At 45.7% G+C, this 23,654-nt stretch overlaps 1 protein-coding gene across 1 annotated transcript in view; it reads right to left on the bottom strand.

Moving 5' to 3' along the window:
• Positions 1–16,314, bottom strand: part of LOC107185304 (homeobox protein abdominal-A homolog) — a 50,546-nt gene extending 34,232 nt beyond the window's left edge. The window contains exons 1-2 of the mRNA XM_015572965.1: positions 15,564–16,314; positions 6,848–6,880 (exon numbers count right to left, since the gene is read on the bottom strand). Of these exons, the coding sequence (XP_015428451.1) occupies positions 6,848–6,880; positions 15,564–16,314 (784 nt within the window). The remainder of the gene's footprint in view (positions 1–6,847; positions 6,881–15,563) is intronic.
• Between the last annotated feature and the right edge of the window lie 7,340 nt (positions 16,315–23,654).

Genomic DNA, 23,654 nt, shown 5'->3' with positions numbered 1-23,654 from the left:
CCTACACGATCGTTAATCATGATCGGGATGATCGTTTTTCGATGGTTTTTTTTTATCGTTCTTGAGTCAGGTCAAAGTCTGTGTGTTCGCTGAAGGGTACTGATAAATCGAAAATTTAAGAATTGAACAGAATTTTAGCAGATGAGGTTTTTGAGAAGATTGATTCCGAAGCTACTGTTATTAGAAGCAATTTTCTGAAGAATGGATCCCCAGAATCCCCTATCATCACGTCGATGCACACATTTTAAGACATTTCGTGCGTCAGTGTCCATTAAACTTCCAGCTTATCAACTGTTTTGTATAAATGTATACCGTGAACCTAAACAGAAAATAATCACCAAGCAAAATAAATATAATTGCAAAACTCGCAACAGCAATCCAAGTTTCAGCGATCTCGGCAATCCTCTGTCGTCCCGTTTTTTTTTTTTTTTTTTTTTTTTGCGCCGAGCGTCCCATCGCCGCGAAGTTCCGCGCGTTTGCGCTTCGCCGATGCTTCAACGATAACGTAAAAAGAACGAATTCAGCCGGCAATTTCGAGGATTCGACCATTACCCCGTTTCTTTCCGAGCAGTCGCAGAAGGTAAACGTTTCCAAGGAACGACACGGTACGACGAGCAGAGGGTTAATCAAAGGGTGGAGGAAGCACGGAAACACGCTGGCTTCGGGAACGGTCCCTGAGTAAGCCAACAGGAATGCACGCTTGGCGCACTGTTGCCGGCAGATCGAACTGTTTATAAATTATGCATTATCTCCGTGATAGCTGGTCGTACACAAAACCCCGGGCTAGACGGTTGCTGGCCACTGAACTCGATCGTGAAAGCGCCAAACATTCGGCGTAGAGAGGAAAGGGGAACAGAAATGACACAGGTTGAATTATGTAACCATTGTAACCGTTGCATTTCGATCTTTTCCTCTGTTCCACGTGAGTTTAGCATTGCTCACACTGAAACGTAACGACCGTCACGCTGAGACGTACGTCTCATCCCCTAACTCAGATACTACGCTTTCCTGTCGACAATCGTGACAGTTATTTAAGAACACACGAAAGTAAATAATGAAGTAATCAATTTTAGTCAGATCAAAGTATCAGAAGAACACACAATACAAATGTAAATATTATTTCCTCGAATCATTTCTACGACAAATTAGAATACTTGGTTATAGAAATCAACCCTTATTCAAGAAACAAGAAATGTTCAAGAAATAATGAGAGTACCTTTTTTAATTACTTCATACTGTACAAATTGATAGACAGCTGACACAGAATCAGTAGATCCTTGTTCATTTACGTACCCAATAGCTCGTGCACGAGTCACCTAATTAAAACTGCTTTATATACTGCAGTACACGATCCCTCTGTTTGATATAAAATATAAGTTCAGTCGCTAGGAGATTTGGTCCCTGTCCAAACCGAGGAACCGCAACGCGACAAACCGTAGAGAAAACGGTCTCGCGAAATAATATTCACGGAGCCATCAGCGGGCCGCCGATCCCTGACCTCAAAATGCACCGCGTTCACATACCAACGCTCGAAAGATTAGATACACGTATCGCCCGGTTTAATTCTGTGTTGCAAAATGGATGCGTTTCTTTCCTAATTTTACGCCGGTGCACCTCCCTTCCCTGTATAATTTTCTGCGTTCCGCGTTGACGAGCAAAATAATGGAATAAAACTTTCATCCGGACATTTATGCCAGTAACATATGACGAGTTACTTCGTCGTTATGATTCCATCATTTGTTTTTGAAAAAAAAAAATCACCCATTCACGAACTCTTTGGCATTGTTACTGTCAACATTTTTTTACCCAAGAACGTTTGCATCTTCACGATTGTACTTCCCTTCTGTAAGTTTTTTCAACTTAATCGTATTCTTATTTTCCTAAAAACTTTTCAAAACCTGAGAGTTTATGAATTAGTTTATCTTTTGTTCATCAGCTTAGGGCACATAAAAATTGCTATGTCAGGGAAAAACGAAGTGTTGCAAATGATTTGTTTGTATCTGTAACAGCGCAAATACGATACAATTGACCCCGAAAAGGCTCTCGTAATTACTACAACAGTTTCCCATTTTTCATACACGCAACAAACAATTGTTCCTTACGTTTCAATTTTCACGTACAGCGGTACGACTACTTTTAATTAAAATTCTCATGAGTATTCATCCAATAACAACTACGCTGTTTTCTTTTATCTTTCATTCGTTCTTTAAAAGTTTTTTATCTATGTGACAAATTACTCTATCTCTTGATTCTCGCTCCACCGTCCCATGGAAACTCCTTGGAGCTTTTCAAGAACTAATTCCGTCATTTTTCCATATCGTTCCGCGCAGATCGTCGCACGGAGAAGTGTATATAATTTTCACCAGGGAATAGAATCCAGAGGCGAGACCGAGATCCCAGGGGCCGTGCCATTCGATCGGCGTGTGGACTTCGAAGCCACCCAGTCGCCAATCCCAATCCTAACGTCGACAGTGTAGTACGTTCACGTACCGGCGATAGATTACGTCCATAGACACGGCGACGGATATTGCAGCGAGTGGAAGAGAAAGAATGACGCGCTTGAGTTGAATTCAAAGTGCTATTCTTGCGTTACTTTATACCGAACACTGCAAAGTGCAGCGGAATTTCAAGCTCCCGATATTTTTTCCTCGATCTATGAAAATACCTGGACCAGGATACCAACCCCTAAAAAAAGAAAATTATTCGACGCCATTGTTTATACCACCCACTAAAACTAATCCAAATCAACTGATCCAATTATCAGTTACCAAGAAGTTTATCGAATTAAGGAGAAAGATTAAAATCGTCTCGAGTAATCGTTCGAAAGACTATTCCAGATAAATGTCGTGTCGATACCGAAAGAATGACGACTTCCCCCGACTGCCATTATCGATGCGCGAAAGAGATCGTGGGGGGAAAAAGAAATACAGCCGGCGACAGGCCATGTATTATGCATCGTGCGATCGCAGAGGTCCCCCGAACGTCGATTCGCGTACATAACTTCAATTACAATTAGTCAAACATCCTGGAGGTCTACGGGCGAACACATTCCCACAGGTATTTCGGCTGACGCAGCCCCTGCGACCTCCGAATGCATTAACGTTCAACCGTTTCTCCATCCCGCGCGCCCTCTGCCAGGCGCATGTTACGAAGAACGTCGGAGGAGAACGTTGCCAGACGAGAGACGTGTATGCGTCCCGACAACGGCAACCCGAATCTGCTTACATCGTCGTGTTTCGAAAACACTGCCGGGGACTTGTCTGTGATATCGATCCTTGGCCCCCGACCCGTCGCGAATTTGAGTGGTCCTTTAGCGGCAACTAGGCTTGCGAGATTAAAGGCTAATGGAAGCTGCGGCTTGTTGGTTTAAATTGGCCAGGGAATTCCGCCAAATTCGAGAATGTCGGGAGGATGCGGTTGCCTGCAGTTTTGACAAATACATAGCGGGGAAACAGCGGGAGTATGCAGGTCATACTAGCCGAGATTTGACTTTTTAATTCCAGAGACATAGGTATCCAAGTCGAATTAGAAATATTCTTCAACCGCAGAATGCAGAATCCTCTCGATTATAGTATGGCTTGTTCTACACGATTATTGTCCAGGCCTTATCCCTACCACTGGCAGGGGAATTGCCAAGCGCATACTTGGTTGCCCCTCCACTTCTGTTGTTCCGAGGCTCGGGCTTCGGGTAAAAAAGGAATTTATGAGCAGAATTTAATTGCCCCGAGTTTGGGACAATAATCGAGAAGAGTCTGTACTGTATTTCTTGGAAGATAGATCTAGATTGTTAGAGACTTCTTACAAGTCTTCAATCACATCTCACTGTTCTTTTTGGTTATTTATGTACGTAGAAGATCTTCGTCTAATCCCTATCTAACACGTTCAGCCTATCTGTCTTTGTTTATCCTAGGATCATTACCAATGAACACAGTTTTGGAGCTACCTACAGCACGCTGTTCAGCGACTTTCTCGACACATCAAATTAAGGAAGATCGGAGGGTACAAGTATATTACTGTACTGATGAATTCGATCAATCTAATTACAAGTATTTATTAGAAATTGATTTACTGCTCCAAGTAGGAAAAAGAAGATTAAGCCAACGTCCTGGACGAAGGAATATAATCGATGGACCAATTCCAACATCAAGTAACGGATCACTAATAACTTCCTCTTAAGACCCACTGTTAAAAAATGGACACGTACTGTCTCATTCCACTCCCCATTTCTATATACACTCCCCCTCAAACTTAGAACACTTTTTGGTCATGAAATGAACCTGGAAAATCATTATACAGTACGACAGAAGAGGAAGGAATATTAAGGCTCAAGCTATAATACTAGAGCTAGCTCAAGAGAATAAAATTGTTGAACAATGGTATGTATGTAATATGCACGAACCATCGCATTTTCAGCAGTCAGAACAAGTGTCCAAATATGTACTTATGAACGGGAGATGGTACTTCAACAACCTACCAAGGAAATCTTCAGTTAACGCAACTTCCTGCTAAACAAGTTGTCCCGAGGAGACAACATCATCCACGGCCGCGCGATGACCGGGCACCACAAAGGCCCGATCGTGTGTTTGTTCGAGACTTAATTCGTGTGCGCAGCAGTGTACACTGCCAACATGCTAACTGTTCCCGTCGTGCACACTGACCGCCTCCGGCGTACATATAATCGTCGGTACTGCTATTCGAAGTTATGATCAAGCTCAATGTAAACAAACCATCGCGATAAGTCCCGCCGACCGTCGAGAGGTTTTAATTTCGTCCTAATCGGTATTTACTACGTCATCGTGGCCCCGGTAATAGGGCCGTATAAAAGATAGTCCGCCGAGGATAATTTGCGGGCGAACGCTATCACACACGAGCGACGACAGGTGTAGCCGGCCGTATACATGTCCTTCTTGCATGCGCAAGCAACATAAATGAATAGGGTACAAGGGGGGTGGGGGTACCGGTAGTAGCGAAGCACGTGCTACCAGACGGCTGGTCAGGATTCGAGTAAACGACCGTAACCCGTGCCCTTGACTCTTTTCTTGACACAGTTCCGCGAGATACACACCACATAGGGTCGGGGACCACATCCGCCCCAAGGACATCTTTTTTACGCCGCAATGAACCTCGCGGGCGCACGACGCCCCAACAGCGCCATCTTATAAAAAGCGAAACGCCACAAGGAATCATCGTGGACATGGTGTTAAAGAGGGTCTATGAGCGAGAGATAAACGCCGCGAAGAATCAGCTTTAAAGCGACTGTATTTCGTGGCTGAACCCTCGTCCAATGGAATTATACGTAAAGTTTAACGATGCACGAGCCGCTTTTATCACCCCGAACTACCGTTCGAACTGCTAACTTTTACAGGCGAATCCGCCGTTTCGTCATGGAAATCGTTTCTTCTTTCTTTTTTGCTGTAAATTCAGCATCTTGCGACTTTCGAACACGGGACTCGGAACGATTTACCGGTTCCTGATCCTGAAACAGGGGGAGACCAAACGGCCATCTTGCTGCTCCGTTCGATCATCGATGTGTTTTCGGGCCAGGGTTCTTTGTATTGTGGGATAGAACGGGTCAGCTGTTCGGAGGAGTCCAGACGGAAATTCGACCGGAGGTTTGTAATAGGAGCCACCAGAAATTGGTAACCCGTGGGCTCGAACGATAACCGCCTCGTGAATGAAATCGCGGCTCTTACGCTCGAAAATATGGCTGCCATATGTGGCCGGCAGCACGCTTGGGAACAGATTCGTCCCTGCGTGCATCCGAGACCCGTTCCACCTCCACGACCACTTTCCAGCCGACGATCTTCCGCCGAGATTTACGCGCGAGGCCAGGCTATGCGTCGCGGAGAAGCTGAATTTTTAAACGTCTCTCAAGGACACTTAGTCCTACCCGCCGCGACGATCTGACTCATTCCGGTTCATTGGTACTCGGATAAAGTATGGAACTGGGCTAGAATTTTAAATTCAACGAAACTATCGGTTTACTACACCACGTGCGTTTTGCTGGTCACTTTGTACCTTTTTTCTCCGTTTCTGCGGTCTTGAACGCTTCGAATCGTTCAAGCGACTGTCGATTTCTTTGCGCCATTTCTGTTCGTACTTTTTAAGTGAACAGGCATTTTTCAAATAAGAAAAGGGTTCATAATTTCTGGGAGAGATACAAGTCGCCAAATGATGAAAAATGTCCTGATAAATATGGGTCGTAAAATTAATATTTACAAAGTTACGAATAATTTTTTGTTTCGGGTATAACAAATGACTTTGTCGGTTGGGGAGCTATTGTACTTTAGGGAAACAATGACGAAGATTGTACAAAAAAAGTAATCAAAATTATAGAAAACCTTCTGTAATCAAAAAAAAGAAATGATAAGGTAATTCATTGTTTCCATACGATACAATAGGTCAACACAAAACATTGTGTATAATTTTGAAAATATTAATTTTTCCACCCCTGTGTATTACTTTTTTTCATCATTTTGCATGTACTATCTACCCCAGAAATTATGAATCCGATATAGATTGAGAAATTGAATAAGATTACTTTTTCAAATAATTCGTTAGTAAAAACGCAGCGTTCTTAAAGTTCGCGTTTTTCATCGGGTGGCCAAAATGGCGGCGATGATCCGAAAACATCGCACCACTGCCACGCGCAACGAACACCACAAAAGTGATCCCTCGAACACGATATTTCACGGAGACAACCGCGAAGAAATAAACCTCGTCTCCAACATCGACGTTCTCTTATATTTTTTTTTCACGCGGAATCGAATGAAAATTTTTCCGAGACACACGGCGTTTCAGCTAATATTAACGCCCCGCCGTGGGCAAACAATAAGATAATACTCACCGCACACGACTCTGTCGAACGGGCTCATCCAATCTGCAAGTATAAATAGAAAGAATCGTAATTAGTGAGAGTGTACGCCGTGAAATCGATCCGATACGAATATTATCGAGCACTTTAACCCCGCCCGTGAAACGCATGCACCACGGGGGGATAAACTAACTAACCAGACGCCGCGGAGGAACGGGTACAACCAAAGGGGAGCGACTCACACAGCACAACGGACGGAAAAATGGCGGGAGGAGCGAGGGTGGGACAGAAAAGGGGGTTGGAGGTAGCACAGGCGTGTGCAATGCAAAACTTATTCTAGCGGATACACAATTAGAAAGTAGGAAATTCGCGGCAGCTAGACACGCAAAGCTCTCTCTCCACCCGCCTGCTTTAACTTCTCTGTTGGAACTAGGATTAGACGAACGGATCCGTGAAGGTTCGACCGTACCAGGCTTAATCCCTTCTTGTTCCCTCCCCCTCAACCCGCTCACCATGTTCCCGTGATTAAGCAGAAACGTCGGTGGATTAGAGACCCAGCCAGTCGATCTTTTTGGGCCCTATGTCGCGACGGCGAACGGGTCAGTTCAGGTGCACCCGAAATCGCGCCCGATCAAAGGGAATGACCGTTTGGAAAGGTTCGAGGCCGGTCGAAGACACGATTAAAGGCGTACTCATAGATTCCGTCGAACAGACATTCTAATTAACGACCGTACAGACGATACTGGATCCGACTACGCAAAGGCCCTGTTCATCCGAATAAATCCCTGGCCTCGCCGTTACACACTTTGTACCGGGACGACTTACCGCGTACTCGCGTTCCCTTCGTTCACGGCTCGTAAAAGTTATTCTTACGCACTCGTAAACCAGATAAGGACTTTATTGAATCGCGAATAGTCAGTTCCCGCGAACGTTGCCCGATAACGGCTCGAGCGAAAAGAGGGAGCGAGTCGTTTGAATCGGTGGAGTGTGTGGTTACGGAGAAGCGTGTTTGGGAAAAGTCGACGGGGGTATAATTGAAGCTCGTTGTTTAAATATATAGTAGCGAAGTATGTAGTATCGTCGGAGCGCCTGGCGTTAGGAGCGATAGTGCGGGAGGAACCTCCGTTATCTGAACGTTCCGATTGTCTGCACCCTGGACTGACAGCTGTTTGTTATATTGTTTTTGGGTTTACAGTTATTGAACGGTTGAAAATGATTGGATTGTGATATTTAAACGACTACAGGATTATGGAGGTTTATGCAGAATCAGGTAGTTATTATGGAATTCATTTCATGTATTAATGGATTCATTGAATTGGAAGTTAAGTCAATCTTTGTCGTTGTTTTTGCTTTCTTGTGCTTTTTGCTCATTTGCGTATGCTGTACACGCATAAAATCTGTAGTGTATTAATTAGATCGGATTATAATATTTAAGAGAACAAGCTCATATTCTGTTGAACACTTGTTCGATCAACTTTTTATCAATTGCACGTCCTGGAACGTATACATGTATTCATACTATTCATTCATTCCAATGATTGTATACATTTATAGCTATTGTTTTCGCGAATGTTACGTTCATGGGGTGTATACATTCGTCTTTGACTGCGGCTGTGGAGTACAAGAGGCTGACAAACTGTCTTGCGCGTAAAAATTAAGTTAACTCATTAACAAGTAAACCAATTCAGATGGCTTGAATACGATTTATACCTTACAACATCTCACTTCCTCAGACTAATAATTACAGCCCGAAAACGTGCATACACTGACCATGCAAATAATCCACAATAATCCAGACTACAATTATAATATTTTTTATGCCTACACATGCATTAGCTCACGAAAAATAAAACACTAACACTCCGAGTGCACACATCCTAAAAGCTTTTACAAGTGCATATTGGAGACAAGTGGCCCCAAGTGACTTAAAACTCAAAATATCTCCTAGAAGCATTTTTTCATGTTTAATGTCTGTACTTTCAGACAGATCAGTTGACATTAAAGAACGAATAATCTAAAGTCATAAAAACGGTGTGGATATTATCAAAAATTAAGATTCACGTCAAACTCAAGACTAGGATACTTCATCCCTCTCATGCATTCGAAGTGTTAATATTAGTACTAAAATTCCCGACACGTCTTTCTATTAATTTCAGAGAACAGGCGTTCCACATTAAACATCTCTGATCCGTGAAATTCTTTGCTCCAACCGCGGCGCTCCCAGCACCGTTAGCCGCGAGGCGGACGTTTTCCCCGAGAGCTGCGCAAGAAGATGGACGACGCAGTGGCCGGGAAAACGCATGCAGACTCGCGCCGCGGGTCAAGGCGAGTTACAACGTAATTTACGGTAAATGGTAAGAGCGCCGTAGACCGTTTCTTCGTCGGGGCCCGCGGATCTAGCTGTCCGTCACAAGTAGGCGACCAGAAGAAGAAGAAATAAAAAAATTCACCACAAAAGCCCGGACGATTAAATACATAACATTGCCGGTACGGTAACGACGAGAGGCGTTGATAACGAAATGGTCTACGGGAAATAATTTGTGTACCGTACCGGTTGTAATCGCAACTCCATCGCAATATATTCGATCGGTAGTAGTGATCGCGACGAAAATTTCATCGCCGGTGGACAATTTCGAATCGACTCCCGTCAGAGGGACGGTTAATTTGCGGATCCCGTGGACATTCCCGGAGTTAGAGCCGGGTGCAACGCGATATTTTAAGGCGGCCGCACATTGCGCGCAACGCGTCTAACCGCGACCGGCCGATGAGATTGTTATAGTTTCGAGGGAATTATTGGCGTTTGCCCGCGAGAAATCACGGCCCGGCCGTTATCGTTATTGTCGGCTCGAGAACCCTTCCCCTCCCCGATTGTCCGTCGAATTCTTCGCCACATTGTTGGCAAACGCGGTCGTGGTTGTTTCGTTACGATCGGAGTAACAAATCGTCGATTTTACCGTCGAGTAAATGGGACCCTGGCAATACGCACCGGATGCACAGAGGTACATCTGGGTGCATTAGGGCGACCTGACACTTTTAGGTACTAAAGAGTCGACTTGTGGCTTTTTTTGAAAATTTTATCCTATATTAATCTTGTTTCAAGTCAATCTGGTAAAAAGGCCCCGAGCTGTTAGGAACAGGACTCTCCTACAAAAGGATTTCAATAAGAGAAAATTCAGGTACCAAAGGGTTGACTTTGATCGTGTCTAAGAGTTTCCTGACATGCATAGAGAGTGGAAAATGAGTGGCGTTCTTTGGAATCCCGAAAGTTGTAATTATTACTCGAAAAGAAGTAAGTTCCAAAGATATGGAAAATCGAACATAACCTGTACGCTGTCTCCATTGTGTATTCCATTTAAAACTACATAAGCTTGTACAATCTATGAGTTTGACCAGTATGTATACATTTTCAGTCGCCGACGCTGCTAATGATTTTCGAATCAAACCATTGAAATGCAACAAATTTAAGTTATCGTTCGCATAAACTTTTCCCCGGCAAGCGATATCGTACAGATAATTTACTGAATTGAAAAGCAACGATTAAGAAATATATCGCGCTATCGCAATAATACGATGGAGATGGAGGATTAATTAAGATAATCGGGCCCCATAGGAGGCAAATTATGCCACTGTCAATATTTCCAAGCCCAGACGGAACTAGTCGGGATTAAAAAGAAATGCGTCGAGGCACGGTTGACTGCACGCATACGCCGTGAACTTTCCAAGCTCCATTTCCTTGAGATAGAACCTGCGTACGGAACAAAAACTCGTGTCACGTATTTTCCACGAGCTTTTTTTCCACGTAGAATCCATCCTATACAATTCTCGAGTAAAAACTTTCAGGATTCCTATGCTACATTATAATGAGCAATTTTTTAACTTGCTTATTTTTAGTGAAAATACGTAACTCATCGCTATCTTGACCTTGAAACGAGATTTAATAAGTATTCATTTGTCATTAAACTCCACCGATCGCGAAATACGATTACATACATTTCTATCAGGATATCAACATTACCATCAATCACGATTAGCATTTGTTACGAGTCAGAATGCATCGGGCCGTTTACACACGTCATTAATCGTGCCTGCACAAGCACTTACAACAAAAAGAAATCACTCGGTGGACAATACAAGGTTACGAATTACTCAATATGTACCACGCGAAATCTCGTTTTCCAGTACCGTAACAATAGTAAGAAGCAGAGTTGGGCAGAATTTTATTCGAATAATACACAGTGAAAAGCAGCAGTATCTAAGGCTGCCGTTCTGAGCTTCAAACAGTCAACGAAATGAAATAATTGTTCGACAGATATCGATTCATTCATAAAGAAGTATTATTTTATTATAAAAATTGAAATTTTCACGTTTAAACAATTCAAAATGACGAAATACTTTTTTTCATCTTTTATTCGTTATTCGAAACTTTTTATCTAGATAATGAGTTCGCCCATCTCTGGCAAAATCCGTTCTAAATTTCGACTCCAAAACTCCTCGAAGCGCTTCAAATCAAAGTCCCGGCCAACAGTCAACGTTCCGGATCGAGGCTGTTCGAAATTCCACTCGGTTCAAATAAAAATACCCCGTCGTCCCGAAAACTCTCAGGTACCCCCCATTGCCCACGCGAAGCCAATTATGTTCGCGGCGCGTTATTTTCGCGCTGCGTTCGCTCCGAAACCTTGAACGAGCATCTTTCATTAAATCCCCCTTGGGCAGAGCCGAAGAGAGGAGAGCAGACGAAGACGGTCCGTCGCGAGATTTAACGTCGCCGCGCGCAGCACAACGGCCTCCCGAGGAACAATGGCGGTCTGGTCGTCTTTTAAAAATATACATACAACGAACAGGGCCGAGAGGGATCCTCTATCTTGCTAGCTTGCTCGGCTCGCCTTGTACGCTCTCAAAGAACACGCGGTAAAACGCCGTCGGCGCTGTTGTACGCGCTAATACGCGCAGCACGCGGGTGACAAAGCTACACAACAAGCCTTACGTATACATCTATACCTATATATACGCGGATGCATTATGCGAAACACGAAGAAATTGCTCGCAGAGAAACGATGGTCCTCTACTTACGCAGCCCGCCTATCGTGCTTCGAGCACGCTCCAACGACTACGCTATTGTTCCCGTAAATTCAAAATGGAGGACCTGCGAGCATTACAATCGGAGCTACGCTACCTGTATGTATGTATTTACGCCGCGTCTTGTCAATCCGATCTGCCGAGCAAATTAACACACCGCTAGATCGACGACTCCTAAAAACATCCTGGATGCTGAATTCCTTTGCTTTTCATAAATATGATAAGTGCGCTGCCGCGGGACTTGACACGGTGATTGTTTTTTTTTTTTCTCGTGGTCGTTAAATCTTGGCACGAGTCGAGATGCATATGCATAGTGCTTTTGAGTTTAAAGATCAATGTTTTTGTTATCTGTGCATGGGTGACGTGGCGATTGACGTGTTAGGCGTTGTTATAGAATGAGATTGTTTATTGCACGTATGTGGAGTGTATTGTAGGGTTTCGTGGTCAAATTGGGCTGGGATGTTTAGCAAGCAATCACTTTGCGTGGCGTAACTATAAAACCACCCTAAAATTTGGTAATCTTCGTGTATTGTGGTTGAAATAAAAAGGAACCACTTTTTTCTAGGGAATACAATCTATCCTTTTGGGAAGAAACATTATTTATCAACGGGATTTCAGACGTGGCGTACTTGGTTCGTTTTTATTTTAACCATGATACATTCGAATTGAAAATTTTAGGGTGGTTTTATAGTGATACCACGCAGTGTACAAATGTGGATACCCAAAATGTTTAGTAAAAAGAATTGGAGTGTGGATGTTTAGGTGAATATACGGTAAATTAATGGATTTATAAAAAGCGGTTATTTTATTAATTAAGGATCTCGTTAGGTTAAAGGCCGGATAAAAACTCTAATGAACTCCGTTGAGGTGTTGCGTTCAATGACGTTTTTGCCTTCACCTTTCATAGAAATGCATAAAATACACAATTTAGAGAAGCAAAAAGTAAAATATGACAAGAATAATAATGATGTCGTCCATTAGAATATACTACACATTAAATTGATCATTTATACACGTCCAAATTTTAAGCTCGCACATATTAATTTTAAGGTGCTGCATACAACAATTTCTCTATCTAAATATTTCATTCATTCGGAATTGTTTTTATTGTAATTTTCGAAATATTTTATTTACGATTGTGTGCATTCAGCACAGTTTATAACGCGAATACTTGGTCATTTAAAATACTAAGGAAACTTCAAAAAATTGTATTGTAGGAAAGTAAACGTTAATTTAAAACTCGTATCAAATGAATATTTAGAAGCTTGCTCTCCCTCTTTCTCCGATAGGATCTTCCGACGTCTAGCACGTTCAGAATAATTATTCTTATATCTTTTTATGCAAGCTTACGCAATACGTGGACTTACAAGAATTGTTATAAGTAAGTGGTAAATATTACTTCTTCCTTTATACATACATATTTAGTCTATTCTACTAAACACATTCTACTTAATATCTTATACTTTCTCACATTACTTCTAAGCTTCTTACATTATTATCCAATTGGCCTATACCAATAAAATCCAGAGCCATTTAAGCAAATCAGAAAGATGTCACTATATCTGTGTTGTTAATTTTTTACACACCAATTGTAAAAGTGTTGTTAACATTAATAAATCATTCTGGTGTAATAAACAGAAGGTTTACTACGAAAGGATCACCCAAACATCTTGTAAGCTAAAGATTCCAATCGGAAACAATGGAGTCTCCCAGGTTTTCTAATCGTAAGATGGCCGAACGCCGGACGACCAACTGTGCCACGCGAAGCGTTTATTTTCGAATGCCGAACCGGACGGATGTTTACAACAAATCGCCGGGAATAAACGACGTCGTGTGTAATTCATCGATGAACGCGAAACGCGCGCTATCTATCATGACCGGCGCCGGTCGGAATTAATATCCGTGGTTATTAAAACTTTTGGACGGTATCGTAGAAGAAATTTCAGCTGAACCAGTTCTTCTTTCTAATTCCTACGCACCATTTTCAGTGATTAACGATGGCATTATTAATTAAAAGCGGTACGATTAACTAGAAATTACACCGATAATGGTGGGGGGAGCTCCTCCTCGATCGTCGCGGTCGAGCTCTCTGATGAATCTTTATAAGCTCGCAACTACATAGGCAGACTAATCTGTTTAGCCATAAAAATAATTTATTATTAATGTACCGCTATAAATAGCTTGATGGCTCGTTTGTATTCGAGCCGATCCGAGGAGGACGGTATTCGGCGGTGTCGTTTTGTAAATTTTACGGAGCATTCGGGGCATGACAATGCTAAACTCTCTAGTGCCTTCTCCCCGCCCTCCACCTCCGGCAGATAGAATGACCACGAACACGTGTACCGTAGGTCAGTTACGATCTAAAAATGGTGCGGTAGAAAAGTTTCCGATACGAGACCACATAAAAATATTTCCACGTTCTTTTCTTTTCTCGGAACGATCGTAAACGAAACGCTAACGAAACGAATAAAATCGTAATTAATCTACTTCCCGAGCGAGGTTACATACGGCGAAGACGTACGACGAAAGGAGCTCGAATTCGTAATGTATAAACAAGGGCCGCGGCTCCCTGTTCGCGTGTTTCGCACGACGATAAAACTGCACCGATACCTATTCACGCGGGACAATAAATTCGTGCTCGAATCAAAACCGTACTTTATCGACCCATTAATTTATTACCCGAAACGCAGCCCTGGGTTTGACTTGCAAATCCGTTCGTCGTTTCGTCCCGTTCGCCCGACGGTAACGTACGTAGCAAAACGACACGTATGTATACATTATGTTTTCCTTTTTTTTTTTTTTTAACGATCAACAAAACTCGGTACTTTCATGCAACGCCGCCGACTCGTACTCGCCCATTCGGTTATCTCTGGTGCATTATTAAGAACAACATCAGACGCACGGCCATGAATATACGCGTCATGATAGCGTAACAACAATCGGGGATATGACCTGCAAATGTAGTCGTACACGATTACTACGGCAATTCCAATTGTTATTGATTTTGTATGTGCCGACGGGCAAGTTTAGCGCCGTGTTAACGCGCTGACGACACATCCCCGATCGTCGGGGCGATCCTATCTCGCACCGCGACCCATTTATCAACCGTTTCGCATCTTCCGCGCGGAAAGAGGAAACGCTAGCGAACCGTGTAACAGCTATTATAATCGCGATACACGACGGTTTAATGCTCGACCGTGGCATTCTATGGGAGAGTATATACGCTATTAAACGACGCTCGAGCCCCGTTCGATGATACTTTCGGAGTTCTACTTTACTTGATCGGTGAACCGATTGGGAAATAGAGAAGCTGAGTTTGCCCCCTGTGGTCATGCTCTACGAGAACGGGGGACTGAATGCGACGGAAAGGAGATAGAGAACACGGGGTATTACTTGACTTCTTAACAGTGCATACTGGGATCTACATCGAAAGCTGGCTCTAGTGGTTACAATGATCATGCTTTATCAGACAATATGGACAAGGAGGATTTTGCAGCATACAAGGTAAATTTTGGAGTAAACAATACGGAGAAGGATGATTTTGAAGCACACGACACGGACAAGGAAGATTTCGGAGCACACAATACACAACACGCACAAGGACGATTTCGGGGCAGACATAACTCATAAGCTCTATAATACAAGACGAATAGAATGCATAATATCGACTTACCGGTGATCGACATCCACGGGTACCGCGGTATGTCCGAGATGCCGGGTTGTCCCGAGGTGGGTTGTTGGCAGGACGTCAACGGATCGACGACGGCCGATGCAGCGGCTGCCTGGTGATAGAATTGCGCGGCAGCGGCCATAGAAGCGGAGGCCGCTGATACAGCGGAGGATGCGGATGCGGAGGACACCAGGCTACCGGGTGTAGCCCCGTTCTGATGGTGATGACCGAGGGTATAGTTGACCATCGGATCGGCGGACGTGGGCGCGACATTTCCGGTGAGACTGGCTGTATAACGACAGGACTTGTCGCCGGCAGTCGCAGCGTCGACGGCAGCGGCCGCGGCCAACGCGGCGCTCGATGCTGCCGTGGAACCGAAACCCGGCACCATGCTGGACGTGGCACCGAAAGCGGCCGCCGCAACCGCTTGTTGTTGCTGATGATGATGATGGGCTGCCGCCGCAGACACGTACGGATACATGCTTGATGTGGTGCGTGCCGCCGGTGACGTGGATGCTGAACTACCGGAGTGCTGGGGACTCGAGCCGGTCGGGCTTGGGGAATTGTGTTGCTGCGCGTAATTCACCGCCGCGGCCGCGACCGCAGCCGCGGATAAACTGGACTCTAGACTGGTAGCCGGGCTGGTGGTGCACGCCTGGATCGTGCCTGGATTCGCGCTCGAGAACAACTGTTGATGATGAAACTGCTGATGGTACTTCGGTAGCATACTATCGATTATGAATTTCGAACTCATATCGGCTTGTGTACCGATGTACAGCGTGGCCGCGATGCCGAAGACACGCCCGGGACACGGAGGTACCGGGTCCGAGTGTCTCAACACCGACACCGAGCGGCTGGCGTGTAGGCCAGATGCAACAGCAGCAGCTTCATCTTCATCCACTCACTCACCCGTAATTATTTTTCACCCCCGGGGTTCGTGTTCGAGGATTATTAAAATTCTTTGCCGTTTTATAATCTCCCGTGAACCGATAACCGGATTGATTTTATTCCGCACCGTATTCCCCCATGCACTTTGACAACCGTCGGCGCTCTTTTTAAACCGTCGGCAGTCCCCGGAGTTTCCCGTTTGTATGTTTCACTGTTCTTCCGTTTCTCGAAACTCGTCGTTCTATTCCGGCCTCCTACTCTGTTTCCCAAGCTCTGTCTCTCGACTTTCCCTTCTTTATCCGTTTCCTTTTGAGCCCCCACTTTGATTGCCACTTACGCAACTTTACACATTATCACAGCAACGATAGCGGAGCGCAGGCACGAGTTTAGCGGAGCCGTTGGCAAACGGCCTGGCTGGCTGGATCGCGGAATTCACCAGGTGCTCGCGCGACGGCACACCGGCGGAACGTTGCCGAGGAACGTTCGCGTCCTCCGGTTCGTTGACGGTTCACTCTCCTCGGATCATCGTGTCGTCGTCGTTGCGTCGTCGGCTGGCCGCGGGTCGCCGATGGAATCACCACCGTGTCCCAGGCGCGGATGGTTTCTCGGGTTGTGACTCCGTTACGATTCCCCTTTTATGGTAATTACGATTCCTTCCAGCATCGGGACGACGGTCGACAATAAAGCAGCAGGTATTTCGTGGTTTGTGTCGGGGCCCACCCAGCTGATCTAAGTCGCAGAGCGGTCCCAGCGAAGGAAATTGGGCTGCGACGGCGAACAAGGCGACGGCACCGAGGAGAGAGAAGAGAAGAGAAGAGCGTGGCCCCTGTCAGGTGTTAGAAGCCGTTTCTTGCGTACTTCTCGGATAGTCGACGAATCCTTTATGGGCCATGCATGAAGGTACTATAGCCCCCTATCCCGAACGCCGCGTACTACAACCCACGGCCAGCTAAATGTAACCCCTTACAATAATGGCGCCGCTTGTCTCTCCGTTCTGTTCCCCCCTCTCTTCCTACGATCCACGACCGCGCCGGGGTACCAGCTGGTAAACAGAGCCGACCAATCGCGCCGCTCCCTTATCCGTAGTGGACCAATCGCGCGCCGCCTAGGCGCGCCAAGATGAATGGCTCTCTCTCTCTCTCCACACAACCGACCCGACTCACTCTGATCTTCGCTTCTGCCTATGCTTCCAGCTCTCTCCTGTTTCTTTCTCGTGCTGCCGGGCGCCTCTCGTACGCTCTCGCTCCACTACACACCACGCTCCTCGAGCTTCGTCCGTACACCACGCTTCTCTCCCGCCGTTGCTGCTGCTGCTGCTGCTGCTGCTGTGCTGCTCTCTTCGTTTTCAGCGTCGATCCCGATCCACTCTGTTCTGCACTCTGTGTTCTTCTCTCTTACCAGTGCAGTCCTGCTCGCCACGTTGCCTTATGCCTTGCACACACTGCTTTCCAGCCTTCGGAACCTCTCCCGCGATACTTTCCCTCTCTCTTTCTCTCCTTCTCTCTCTCCTTTTCTGTACTCTGTTCAGCTTTCTCTACACTCTCCGTTTTCCTCTAATCTCTACTCTTCTCCGCCGCCGCTCGTTTTTTTCCACCGTGCGCCTTCTTTTTCCGTGGGCTCGCTTCTTCAGCGGTTTCTTTCAACATTAACACAGCACGCGTTTATCCGTTTCTTATTCCCCCGCGAGTCCGTACTCCTTTGTTCCCCTCCGCGTCTCTCCCCCGTCGATATCGGCCACCCTTTTGGCCGGCTCGTAAACGCGTCGCCCGCAATTTCCCCCGGTTCGCAATTTCGTATCGATCTTTCTAATCGCACCCGTAACTTCCGATTTACCCCAGGCTGGGATTGCTCTCGTCCGACGGTCCCTGGGTTTCACCTATAGCTCGCCACGAAATTTTTTCCCTGCCCGCTCGCGTTCTCTCCTCGTTCATTCCTCGAGTTTCTTATCTTCTCCACCTTTATTGCTCGACGCTTTTGTTCCGGGCCGAAGGCTTCTCTTTTATCTAACTCCGCCCTTCGATCCATACCGCGCTCATTGTCGCGGAACTTGTTTCGAGGTGCATCCTCACCAACAAACGTCCTTTTCGAAAATGGCCTCGACTATTTCTCAAACACATCGTGGACCTCATCGGGGTAATCCTTCGGTAGTATCAATTAATATAAAGAACCTTCTTGGATGTTGTATGATGTGTCGCTTCTTCTCTCCCCACCCCTCCCGCCACATTCGACATCTCCCCACTATCTCTTTCGGTCGATTCCGATCCAGAGGGCGCTCGAACCTTCTCCCGATTCCAATGGAACCGCGAGTCTCTCCCTTTTTCTCTCTCTCTCCACCGGGTTCCCACGAGAAATTGCGAGCGAAACTGGCGCGTTTCGGCAGCGTCGTCTGCTCGACTCTTGGAAACCACTGAACCCGTCTCCCTGGTCGGGATAACGGCGGCATTCCTACGGTCTCAGAGTGGTGGTACCCGCCTCGATGGGGCAAGAAGCGACTCGATCCCGGGGGAAGGGAACAAGGTGGCAAGACCCACGGGGAAAGGGGATCGGTAGCGAGGGTGGAACGGTGTGCAGAGGCGGGAAAAAGTTCTCGATCGCGAGATTCCACGCAATGGACAAACCGTTCGATGCTCTCTGGCCCAGCTTCCGTTGAATTGATTCTTTCTTTTTGTCCCTTTACGAGGAGCACGAGCTTCATTACTCTCGATCTCGCTCAGTTTTAAATACGTATAACGCGGGCCGTTTGTTTCCGGTGCAAACGGCCGTGGTAAGGTCCACGATTCATCGGGTTTCTTTGGTCCACGAATTGTAACGAATATACCTCACAAATCGAAGGTTAGTTCCGATTAATTCGGTTATTCGTTCGCTACTGTCCAGGCGAACAATTGTTATTTAAGTAAACAGCGGGGATACAGGTGTAGCTTTAAAGTCCATCGGGTTTCGATGTTACGTACTCACCTCGGACGATTCTCTGCCCACCTGGAACAGAAATATTATTCTCATTAACGAAGAGATTCAAGAGTGTTCTCGTAAATAAACGTACTATAGCACTCATTTAAATTGAGTGTCCCCACCTGAAACTGGCCCAGGAGGGGGCAGAGGATTAGCTGGACCACCGTTCGATCGAGCTCGATCGTAATTTACCACGACAATTACAAATTATTCCCGTAGCAATCCTTTAATTCCTCGTCCATTATAGAAGCACTGGAGAGAAAGATTGGAAAAGGGAACGAAGGATGGGGGCAGGCGTGTCCCACTCAGGTATCTCGGAATGGGGCTGTGCGTCTCGAAACACGGACGGTACGTACTGGCTTCGGAAACCTAATCTATGGAGATGAATGTCCCACCCCATGGAAGAGTCCTCCAACGCGGCTTCGGGCCCTGTTCAAGTTCCTTTAAAGACACCGCCTGCCTCGATGATATCCAACATGGCAACTCGACGTCACAAAAGGAGAAATGCCTCTCTCCTCGCCCTTTGTTGCCGTGGGCCGGCCAGATCGATGGAACGATATAGAAAACGACCTGAACAACAACGTACGGTTATCACCGTGTTTTCTTTCTTTTTCTTTATACACATGGGATGTGAACTCGTTTAATCCACTGTCAGCCGCGGGAACGGAGATCCACAGGAGACAGATAAGAGACTGAAAATTGTACGATGTTTTGACGGGACCACCACCCCATTTTATTATCCCTTGGTGAGAACTGTTCGCGATTCGTTCGACGATTACTCGGATCGTGACGTGGACAGTTGGAGGTAGAACAGATATTTACGACATTGGGGAACGGTCGTACCCGTAGGATTAATAGTATCAGCAATTAGGAAGGACTACCGCCGAAAATGCCACCTTCGCTGGTCCCCCTCCACATATATCTATCGGATCCTCGAGGCCACCGCCGCCATCCAATCGTCCCGAGCGACGATCCCCTAATAAACTCGGGATCCGTTGATGTACGGTCACCGATCCACACACCAACCGATCCCATAATTACGTAAGCGAACGGATCGAGTCCGAGACAAAGGTTTCGTCAACGCTGCCGAGTCCCCGAGCCCGGTATCCGAGAGGAGACCGGTCCAATTATATGAACGATCATGACGCTTGTCCGGCTACGGAGCCGGTCGTCCGTATCCGTGGTTGCGTGCGTGAGTGCGTGCACGCACAGAGGCCTGCGTGAACCACGACAACGACGTAGAAAGTATACGTGTACCTGTCTTGAGCACCACGGGGTGTAAATTGCGACCGTGGACACGGACCGCCAGCTAGACGGATAAAGACAGAGGAGAGCCCGTTGGTATGCGTGGATGTTGGTGGAAAGATGCGCGGGGAGGATAAAGAGGTGGTCTGGTTCTTCTGGAACCCTCAAACGTGTCCGTGGAATTCTCGAGTCAAGGTTCCCCCTGTCTCTTTCTTTCTCTCTTGGGGGAGAAATTTCACGGAGGGGAAAGGGGAACGGGGACAGCAAGCGAGCGAGCAAGGATGGAAGGGAAAAGAGAAATTGGGCGGTGGCGGTGGTCCTTGCCGGATTACCCCGGCTGATGGCCAGGGGTGGTGAGTCGGGGTGACGCCCTGACGATCGGAACAGAGGCACCTAGCGCGCCATCTTCGTGGAGATAAAGAGAATTCCCGAACCGTGTGCCTTGGAACGTTCTACCGGCATCCTCGTCGCCCCGATCAGCGGAACCCGAAATTTGGTGGCGGAGAAAGGTCCTGAGACAATCTGGGGGTAATATAGCCTGTCGGTTCCCGCGGAAACCAGCGATCGAATATGTCTCAACGAGTGTTGCATCCTTGGAATTTTTTGTGGCCGGGAACGAGTTAACTGGGGGTCACCAAAATAATAATTTCGTTGCGACGAAATTAATTTCTCGAGGCTCGTTAGTTGCGCGTTCTTGAGAAATAATGCCAGGATCTCTTTGTGGGATATGTACTAAGTCTGTATGCTGTTAAAAAGGCGGCAGTCAGGTGAACGATATTTTATTAACTACTCACGTTGTACCCAATTACACCGGTTTAGTGCACCGTGTTCACGGACCGAGCAGGAACTCGACTAAGCAAACGGTTAACACGGTCGAGTACAGGTGGAATCGTATGATTTGTTAGATATTGTCGGTTCACGATTGGCGACTATCGTAAACCGCTAATTAGACTGTTTATGCTCTGTGTGGCACAGGTAGCTGCAGATCGTTCGAGAAGAATAAAATTGTTGCACACCGAACGAAATCGTAACAGGATTGAAACGAACGGTCCGTATTTATCGCGGGTTATTTTCACGCGTATAAAATACTACACGTCTTAAACTGTAGGATATATTAATGGAACTCGTTAAAAGGTAATAACCACCGGGTGAACCTACTCTTGTCTTTTTTTTTTTCCTTCCTTTATAACCATTATGCAAATAGTCGTTATGCGTCACTTTTTGCCGGCTTTATCTAATCGCAATATACAGTTTACACGCCGTTTAACTATCGTATACGTACCGCTAATTAAACGCACAATTAAAAAGCAATGCGCGTAACGACAGATTACAGATCAAGGTCACGGTTCGCTTTGCTCGGCTCTGTTTTACCGACACGGCTTTGTCTAGCGCGAAACCTGTTTACCTAGCGAGGAATTCGCGCGGGCTTCGTGGGTATTTTACCTACACCGGTTTCTTTCTCTGTCTCGGAAATCCTTTGAATTTTTACGCGGGACAGTGCGAACGGATTCTCGAAAATTGACAATCATTACGAATAAACATTGCAACGATTCTAAAGGGGAAGAGTAGAGATTAAATCTGCAATATGTTCAAATATAAAAACAATTTATTATTATGTATTTATTTCGGTTTCTTTGATACACGAACGTCACATAGTAATTATGCGAGGAAAATTTATAGGTTCAATTTAGTATTATAATTTCCTGTTCACTTTCAAAATTTATCGATGACTTCCTTATTACGGTTGAATGAAACCGCCCTTAAAAAAATTAACACCGAATGGGTGTGCTCCGTGTTGACACGTTTTACGAGAACGATTTACTCGGTCGCAGATACGCGGGGAATTCGGGGCTGTTACCGGGAATCTCTCGTTTTCGGGCGATAAACCGAAACGCCGCGGCTCGATCGAAGAGGGCGAAAGAAAGCGCAAAGGACACACCGACGGAGAAAGATTGGCCCTAAAACGCCGACGAGGCACAGATAAGAGGCAATCCCGTGACGGTTTCCTCTGTCCGTATCTTGCAGATTACCGATTCCCTCGAGTCCGGCCAACGCAACGGAGAGAAGGTGCAAAGTTCGCGTCGGACGTTCAACCGGAACGGAAGTCGAAGAACTCGCTGGGTCCACGTCCAGCAACGAACAAACAACGTGAGTAACACACTCCGGTATAATTTTATAATATCGACACTGGTCTCGTTAGTGAGTTAGCATTCTTAATTTAGTTATTATACCAAGTAACTGGATATGAAAAGCAGGTTCAAATTTTCAAGTAGAATATCAAATTGTTTTCGTTGCTGTTAGGTAAAAAGTACGGTGTTCTATAATCTTATGGAGTTACCCTCACCGAGTTACTTGGAAAGTATAAAGATCAACTGACAAATGGAGAGTGTATAATAGTGACGACTGCGATAATTTTTTTACAAAATTGGTCGCCTGTTAATGTCTTTTCTGTATAAATCACACCTTTTTGAGTGACTCATTAAATCTCTAGAAAATCAATACATACAGTTTTTAAGTTTCTACGATTTACCAGTTTGTGCAGAACAACGTCGTAGAAGATAATTCTTGCAATGTCTGTCAAAGGTTCATTTTTTGCATATGTAAAATAATGACAGAGTAAATGGACGTTAATTGAACCGAAGAACGGAGGTTTTTCAGAGTGTTTCCATAAAACCGTCGATATCTCGGAAGAAAGTAATTCCTCGGGTTCACGTCGGACTAGATTCATTTTTCGAATATTTCATAAATAATAATCACCAGTCCGTGAAAGCGTCACGAAGGTCGTAATCACTCATTTCCCGTGCCGGAATCGTTTTTCCCTTTTTTCTCTAGTGTTCTCGTGGACCATGGAACAACGTAACGTAATTTGTTAAACAAACCTCGCCAGCGTTAAAAGTCGGGGGAAGACCGTCGAGCGTTCTGGTGGAGGCCGCCGTTCGGTGGATGCATGGCCTGTCATTACGAACAATTTTATTAGCGGTTCCGAGAAAGCCACGGTGAAACCGTGATGCA

Source organism: Dufourea novaeangliae, unplaced genomic scaffold, assembly GCF_001272555.1.
Source record: "Dufourea novaeangliae isolate 0120121106 unplaced genomic scaffold, ASM127255v1 scaffold60, whole genome shotgun sequence".
Classification (NCBI taxonomy): Eukaryota; Metazoa; Arthropoda; class Insecta; order Hymenoptera; family Halictidae; genus Dufourea; species Dufourea novaeangliae.
The sequence above is the reverse complement of the archived record's forward strand: the minus strand, read 5'-3'. Positions and strand labels throughout refer to the sequence as shown.